The 8,401-nt window shown below is 27.8% G+C and overlaps 2 protein-coding genes across 2 annotated transcripts in view; both read left to right on the forward strand.

The window, feature by feature from the left end:
- Positions 1 to 2,864, forward strand: part of LOC111614494 (prefoldin subunit 3-like) — a 17,262-nt gene extending 14,398 nt beyond the window's left edge. Inside the window, exons 6-7 of the mRNA XM_023355871.1 lie at positions 1,415 to 1,553; positions 2,776 to 2,864. Of these exons, the coding sequence (XP_023211639.1) occupies positions 1,415 to 1,553; positions 2,776 to 2,855 (219 nt within the window). The 3' untranslated portion in view covers positions 2,856 to 2,864. The remainder of the gene's footprint in view (positions 1 to 1,414; positions 1,554 to 2,775) is intronic.
- Positions 2,865 to 5,179: 2,315 nt separating this feature from the next.
- Positions 5,180 to 7,965, forward strand: LOC111614497 (prefoldin subunit 3-like). Its single transcript, XM_023355873.1, has 3 exons — positions 5,180 to 5,336; positions 5,441 to 5,507; positions 7,741 to 7,965. The coding sequence occupies exons 1-3, from the start codon at positions 5,227 to 5,229 to the stop codon at positions 7,882 to 7,884; spliced, it is 321 nt and encodes a 106-aa protein (XP_023211641.1). The 5' UTR covers positions 5,180 to 5,226; the 3' UTR covers positions 7,885 to 7,965.
- The last annotated feature ends 436 nt before the right edge of the window (positions 7,966 to 8,401 follow it).

Genomic DNA, 8,401 nt, shown 5'->3' on the forward strand with positions numbered 1-8,401 from the left:
CACACCCTATCTATCCTATCCATATAATAATGCATGTTTAAACATTATATTTGCAATAACTGTTTTTAAGATATGCAACAGATGGTAATGTAAAAAGGTTAAAAAAAAGTTACTCTTTTTGTTGAAAGATTGATTTTAAAATTATGTGTTTCTAAATCAAGAGTTCATTTTAAGCACAGTACAGTACTATTTGTTTATCAAAGAATAATTTTTGTTGATTTTATGTTACCTTGTATTTACTAGATTTACATACAAATAATAATGATAAATGATGATAAAATAAAAAGCTTGTGTTTTGTTTGTAAATTGCTTATTTTTTCATTACATTGAAGTTGTGGATTCTATCAAATATTTTTCTACAGGATGTATGTACTATATTTTTTTAATGTGGCAGTCTTTGAAGCATATCAACTGTGCAAAAAGAGGGATAGATGTACTCGATGTTCGCAGTAAATGCTGTTTTATTATGTCGATATTCCACACTAAGAAATGTGAGGGTCAGGGAAAATCAGGGAATTCAAAACAAAAATTTGAGTAGGAACCTTGCATACTACAACTTAAGCCTAATTCTTTTTGTCTATATTTTTTATGAATTAAATAAAATATTGTTGTTCCTTAAAATAGCAGCAGGTTACAACAATAGTTATTTAAGTTAATAATTTTCATTTATATAAGAAAAGCAATTAACATTAAGTCTTAATTTGCATTTAAAAGTGGCATGATAATTGCCTTTAGAAACCTGCTCAATGTCCATTATTTCTAAATTAAAATAATTTGAACTAAATATGGACAATTTTATAGATATATTTTTGATTTAAAGAAAATTTCATTTTAAATGAAATAACCCAGGGTTATGCATATATAATCTTGCTTATGAATATATATTTTTTACTACATTTCATATACAGTTATTTATTATAACAATGAAAAACTTGTATAATCAATTTAAAGAGGTTTTAATTTTAACATATATGCTTATTGTTCTTTAGGCTTCTTTTGAAAATATTTTATGTAGTAACCTTCAAAAATTTTCACAGCACACTGGTTGAAAATCACTGTATTTTATAATAATGCAAGATTAGTTGCTGATTTTAAATTGCAATTACAGACTTGTGCTTATGGAACAATCATTGCTCCATGGTCACAGAATATACATTGGAATTGGTTATGCAAAGGTGTATTTTGTTCTAGCAATTTTTTGCAGGGTGTATGCCACTGTATGTTATATGCATAAAAATGTGGTAAATTATTAATTATTTGATTTTATTATTTTCATGAACATATGTGGATTTTTTACTAAATATGATTGTAAAATAAATAAATCTAGATAAAATTTGGTAAACTGTTTAGTTTTATGATTGTTATTCTAATAAGTTAAATAAGTTTGTTAAAATGCATATTGTTTTGTTTCTAGGCTAATGTAATGTTAGAGTATTCATTAGATGATGCAGAAGCATTGCTTACTAAAAATCTTCAAACTGCAACTAAAAATCTTGATCTTCTAGAGAGTGATTTGGATTTCTTGAGAGATCAGTTAACTACAACTGAAGTCAGTATCCTTTTTAAGAAAATGCTTATTTTGAAAAATGAAAAATTATATCTTTTATTAATGTATTTGAAAGAAATTTTTTTGTAAGCATTATTGGTTATAAAATTATTTAGAAAACATGTTATAAATTTATAGAAGTTTGTCAATCCACCACTCAATAATTTGGAATGTCTGATAATCTGGCATCCTCTCTGTAAAGTAGCCAATAACCCAGAATTGTGTGGTGATCAGGCAAGCTGGTATACTGCAAATTGGAATTTATTTGGATATGAAGAGCACTAAGACCACAGATGGAAATTGAAGCAGAAGTTGGGGATGCAGTCATGCATGTTGCCACTTGTTAGGAGATTGACCATGGGATTGAGAATAATATGAGAAAATGACTCATTAGTTATAGTATTTTGTGTTGGGTCAAACATTTTTACTGGTGCTTTCCTGAGTCTAATTCATGTTTACAGTGTAATTGTCAAAGTTGAGATAAATGTATTTTAATTGAAATTGAACTAGAACTTGGATAAAACTATTGAACGCTGGTAAATGGTCTTGGGTTCACATCTGACCAAAGGATTAGCTGCATAGTTTCCAGGTTTCTTCACGTGTAACATGTAAATAGGAGCCATTTTCCCATAGAAACTCCTTAAAAGTACTTGCTTTGCAGATCACCCTTGTCTTGTATTGTCTTAGCTTACCAAACCAAGCATAAAACATATACTTAGGCATTTTTGAGGTTACTGAGCTTGAAAGTTTGGTCAATTTGCCTCAAAATCTGATTAATTAGCTGATAACCAATTGGAATTCATTACATAAAAATCAATATAAATATCAACCAACTCTGGGAAAAACAATGGGCTTTTACAGGCAATGAATTGAAATCTGTGGTAATTTAGCATCAAGATCTTATTGGTTGGTCAGAAACTAATATAAATTGCATTTTCATGAGCACAGTTGGTAGAGATTTTTTTACAGGCATTAAATTTGAATGTGTAGTCCATTCATGTTGAAAGTGGTTTTTAATTCTATGGAAATTGTTCTGTCCAAGGAAGCTATTATTTTTAAAAATCTTCTAAATGATTTTCTAGGCAACACCAGGTACCACATGTATTATTATTTGTACTGTAAGTATAATTAATCATATTATTGTATATTCAGAAAAGAACAAATTTGAATCTACTTTTATTCATAATAAGTTTTTTAATGATAATTCTAGTCTTTAACAGCATTAATAGATATGGCTAGAGTCTACAATTGGGATGTGAAGAGAAGACAAGCGGAGAGAGAAAAGGCTGTCTCATCCAGTTCAGTTTAAAATAAAATTTAAAAAAAAATTTTACTTTTCTACACTAAAAGAAATGAATAAAATTTATCTATTTAAAAATATTCTGTCAATTAAATTTATTCCTATGCTGTTTTATTAATAACTACAAATTCAATTGTATATTACAGTTGCAATTTTAGTATTATATATAAATGTTTCATGTGACATCAAAAAAACTGTTGCTTTTTAATTAAGGAATTTAAGTATTCATATTATTAACTTATAAAATATTAAAAATAAAGTCTGCTTTTTAAACCTGAATTATATTATTTATGAATGGTTATTAGTTATTTAGTGACTTAAAACAAGACACCAAAATTTTGAATATATAGAGATTCATTTTCTATTTTCCCTAAGATTAATTTTAAATAAGCATTTACTATTTAATTTAGACAGTTTATTGGTTCTGATTACGTTTTTCAACAGTGCAAATTGATAACACTATAATATACTCATAGTATACAAATAATAATAATAATTTTATTAACTTTATTTTACATCTGTTTCATTTGTGGAACTACTGTATTTTGCTTTTCTGTAGCAGTGGTTGTAGTAGGTCAATAGCGAGAAAAAATTTATTGTTCACGGCATTACTTATATGAGATATATTTTAACAAAAATACTGTCTTATCCTCATTTCAATATTTAAGGATCTATGTGGTGTTTAGATTTAATTCATTGTCAGTTTGGTTTGTACACGTTATATCTTCTCACATGTCAGTGTAGTATATTGTACTATACCTACGACTATACATTAGTACATTGATAAAAATATCAATATAGCATTAAGAAAGCCAAAGATAATTTTAGATAAATGCGTTTTTCAAAATTTTAGATGTTTATGTAGTGCACACAAAAGAAAGTGTGTATATGTATACATATACAGTACATACACATACAGAAGCAGTCACCCAGTTTGATTTTATTAATTTTAAAACAAATATCTAATTGCCAAATTATTGAGTTACAAATTAAAATTAATTTGATTTAGTATTTATTTTTGCAATTAAACATTTGGATTAGCATCAATAAAATCAAGCTAATTGATTGCTTAAAAAATTCATTCTGGTGTATTTTCTCTTAGTTCGTTTACAAAGCAATTTCTATTTCTGATTTTTTGCTTTTTTTTTTTTTTTGAATACTGTGGAAACAAGACTTTACACAACTCTATTCTCTAATTTGGAAATGTCCAACATGATTATATATATATATATATATATATAGCCTTAAGAGTAATTATTGANTAATTGAATACTATTTTTTAACAGTGTTTTCAAGAAATATTCTTAGCTCAGAATTCTTGTTTTGAATATAAGTTTTCATATTCAAATATTCAAAATCAGATTTTCTTTTACTCTTTCTGCTTAATAGGCTCTAAGCCATTTTCAGATTCATCATGAGTTTGGTCTTGAAAGTACTTAGATGATACTAAGCTTCCTTATAGGAATTTAACAGTAACTAGATTTTGTTGGCAAACAAAATTGTAGCCTGGCATTGACATCATCACAATGTTAAACTGTAATTTTTAATCATATTTTAATACATCACATGACTTCCAGTCCAAACTGGAAGTTTGTATGTAGTAATTAGGGCCTCTGGCTCTTAAGCTTTTCATATCTGGTCTAGATATTCATTTATCTAATTCTGTTCTCAAGATTAAGGAATGACAGACAGGCAAATGACAGTGGGAATCTATAGGTCTGCAATTTGAAAACTGTAGCCCAATAAATTATAAAAGAAAAAGATATGTGAGGTAGTTGGTAAAATGGGAAGAAAGATAAAATTTACAATTTTGATTTATTGTAAATGTGTCTTATGACAAAGCTAATTAGTGTATTCCTGTATATTTAAACTTAATATATTAGAAGACAGTGCTTTATGCATTATGAAAGATATTGATACAATATGGATCTCTAGAGTCCTAGGCAAAATAAACTATGGAATCTATCCCATCATACATCCTATATTTAAATATAGGATATCCTATATGTAAAATATATTTTTTAACAAATTACATTTGGATAATAATCAAATACATTTTTAATTTTTAAGTAGTCATACTTTTCAATATTAATGTGTTTTTTTGTTGATTAATTCATTAAAAAAATTTTGAAATGCCCTAAAATTGGGGCCTTAAGCAAATGTCTTTTTTGCCTGTGGTTTAATGCATCACTAGAGATTTGATATCTTAAAACATTTATCAGTATTTTTAAATGAAAAGTTAATCTCAAAATTCAAATAGATATTATCCTTAATGTTAAGGCTATCATAAAATGTTAATTATAATTGTACAGATAGCTGAATCATATCAGATTAAATTTTTATGTATTATTATTTTGAATAGGATGATGTTGACAAGTATATGAAAAGAGAAGAAAGTCGTGGTAGTGCTGAATTTGTTTTAAGAAGACTTGATGAACAACATAGCAAATATAAATTTTTAGAATGTAATCTTTTACAAAAAAAGAAAAGGTAACTTTATATTTGATAAGTTGAAAACATTTTGATATTATGTGAATTCTTAAATACTGTTGAGTTTTGTTTACATGTGGACAATTTTTTTGCAATTTTGGTAGATTAAAGAAACAAATCCCTGATATCAAAATATCACTTGATATATTGAAGTTGATGAAAAGTAAAAAGGTAAAAGTTTTTTACTAAAACTATATTTTGATTTTAATAATCTTACTTGATGAGTTTTAAATGAAATTTTACACATATTTTTGTAAAATGCATACTGTAAATATTCATAATTTTGTAACTAAGATTTTTGGTTATTTTATATCTAATTGTTAATGTTTTTTATTGTGTAGATACAAAAATGTCTTATAATTTGAAAAAGTTAACTTAATACATCATTTTAATTTTAGATCAATTGAGGGCTTTAGTGGTAAACAGCCCTGTTTTGTCTGCATTGTAGATTTGATCAGGACTAAATTTCTGCAACAATTCAAGCAACTTAGTTGATTATCATTGTTCAGTACTTGTAGTATCAGCACTGTTTTTCACCATGTTCTCTTAAATTTTATTTCATGTTCGGTTTTCCATTGTAATAACCATGTGTAGCTTTGAAATTTATGTGACCCATCTTTGTAGCTAACTCTTCTAATTTGGTTTTGAACATTGGCCCATTAACACTTTACTGCATATGCTGTCTTGATAAAGTGATAGACTGTTCCAAATAAGTGAAGTAAATTTGCCTTACATTATCCTTTTTGTTTCTGTCTTTCAGTACATATCCCAATAAATTAGCATCCTAGTTAACCTATTCCATGTTGTATTTTTTCTCCGAAATTTTTTGAAGCAATTCAATCACCTTTGTCACTGCTCATGCACAAGAAAATCGCCTTCCAGATAGAATCGCTTTCAAGTACTTTGGCAACAGAATACTGGGACAATGTATATTTTCACCTGGCGATTCTGTTGCAACCAATCAACATGCAGCATCCATAATTCCAAGTGTATGTGACATCACATTTTTACCCATCATCCTTAGAACTATATACAGCATAGTGTGGAAATTTCAAAAAAGTGCAAAAAAATAGCAAATATTAGATTTTAAAAAATTAAATACAAAATTAAGTTGAAAAATATAAAACTTTATTTTAAGTTGAAAGTTTTGTGTCATTTTAAAAAATTTTCATAATTCATTGGAAATCATTTTCCATTTTGCATAAAGTGTGTAGGCACATAGGGCAGCAATTGTGTCTCTCTATGAATCATCAAGTGACGGTGATGCAATCACACTAAGTGGAGAGCCAACATGAGGCTTTTAAAACAAAAATATGTTTTAAATATAAAAAAAGCAAGTAATTCTGGATAGAATGGACATGCAAGGAGCACTGGCAAAGATGAAGTGCAGGAGGTTCTGAAAGTTCTTCATTTTGGATAATGAATCTTACTTCACCCTCTTGCACTTGATAATCAGTGGTAATGGTGAAATTTATATCACTTATATCTGCTGAGGAAAATTTACCAAGAAAAAGGAATTTGAGGACAAAGTTTTGATTTGGCCAGCAAAAACCAGCAAAAACAAAAAACTAATGTTTTTTTTAGAATGTTCTGTTCTAAGATTTTAATTTTTAATTTTTTGTTCATCCATTTAAGTTTCATTAGTTAAACCTGATGATGTCAGTTATAAACAGAAGAAAATGTTAGTTAAGGTAAAAGTTTTTTGTTTCTGCTAGTTATCAGTCTTGGTAGTATGATTTAAAACTATATCAAATTACTTGTAACAAGAAAGCATGACCTTCATTGAAAAGAAGGCAGTCCTGTAAGTATGCTAGAAATTAGACCAATGGAGAATTTTTGGGCAGTTCACAAGGCAGTCATATATGAAAAGGAGTGGAAGAAAAAAAAACCATGGATCAACTGATCAATCACATAAAGTGCTGCTGAAAAATGTAAACTAAAGTCTTGTACAGAAACACTTCACACCTGTTACTGGAAATTTATCAGCTTTTAAGAAAGAAATTCAAGTCTGAATGTTTAATAATGTCTATTAAAACAAGAATTGAACTTAAAGAAAAATGATTAGGAGAGAACTAAAGTATGTCTTTGATAGTTCTTGGAAAGACTTCGTGGTAGCAAAGAATGTGCTTGTGGCGCACAAGTGATTTTTCATATTTTCTAAAGATACATACTGTTAGTGACTTTAGACAAAGGAAAAGTTAAAATTTGTAATTGCAGTTTAAAATTGGCATATAAACCATATCCACTTTTAAATTGATATTAATATAATTTTGTGCAGACGATACACAAATTATATGCATCAAATTACTGTAATTTAATAGTTATTTGAATCTATGATTTTTTAAATTATATAATGTACTTAAATGTAGTGATTAATTTTTTTTTATTAAATTTATTATTATAGAATTCAACAAGTCCAGTAGAAACACAGTTTTTGCTTTCAGATCAAGTTTATGTTAAAGCTAAAATTCCTCCAACAGAAACTGTTTGTTTATGGCTTGGGGTAAGTAATAAATTATTCTCTTACAGAAGTGGGCAACATTTTTAAGTGATCATGTCAAAATCAATCAAAATCAAAATCTGTGATGCAAAATTTCTCACGTGCGAACTGAAATTTCTGGGAGTATATTAGTACTTAATTTTTTTTTTTTTTTTAAGTTTTGAGAAAATTTTTTAAATAATTAATTAAAAGTCCACATACGAGGGCAGGCTGAAAAGTAATGCACATATGCTTGTAGAACATGAACAAAAACAAATAGCAATATCAGGCAAAAAGTACATTAAAGTACAATTCTTAAGCTTCAAAATCATATATTTATTTTTCAACATAGTCACCATTAAGGCTAACAAATTTCTCCAACGTGTAACAAGTTTTTTCATTCCATCACTGAAAAATTCTTCTAACTTTTCTCGAATCCAGGACTTGTCAGCTGCTTTCACCTCATCGTCAGGTGTAATGATTACCCTTGAGGTCTCTCTTAAGTAGAGGAAACAAATTACAATCACAAGGCGCAAGATCGGGGGAATAAGGAGGGTGTGGAATCGGTTCAAACTTCAGGTTTCAC

The sequence above is a fragment of the Centruroides sculpturatus genome, unplaced genomic scaffold (genome assembly GCF_000671375.1).
Source record: "Centruroides sculpturatus isolate CEXI.00-Female unplaced genomic scaffold, Cexi_2.0 scaffold2208, whole genome shotgun sequence".
In the NCBI taxonomy this organism is placed as follows: domain Eukaryota; kingdom Metazoa; phylum Arthropoda; class Arachnida; order Scorpiones; family Buthidae; genus Centruroides; species Centruroides sculpturatus.

Coding starts and splice junctions, on each gene's coding strand:
- LOC111614497 (XM_023355873.1), top strand. CDS start 5,227: ATGAAAAGAGAAGAAAGTCGTGGTAGTGCTGAATTTGTTTTAAGAAGA. Junction 5,337..5,440: donor CTTTTACAAAAAAAGAAAAG/GTAACTTTATAT, acceptor CAATTTTGGTAG/ATTAAAGAAACAAATCCCTG. Junction 5,508..7,740: donor AGTTGATGAAAAGTAAAAAG/GTAAAAGTTTTT, acceptor TTATTATTATAG/AATTCAACAAGTCCAGTAGA.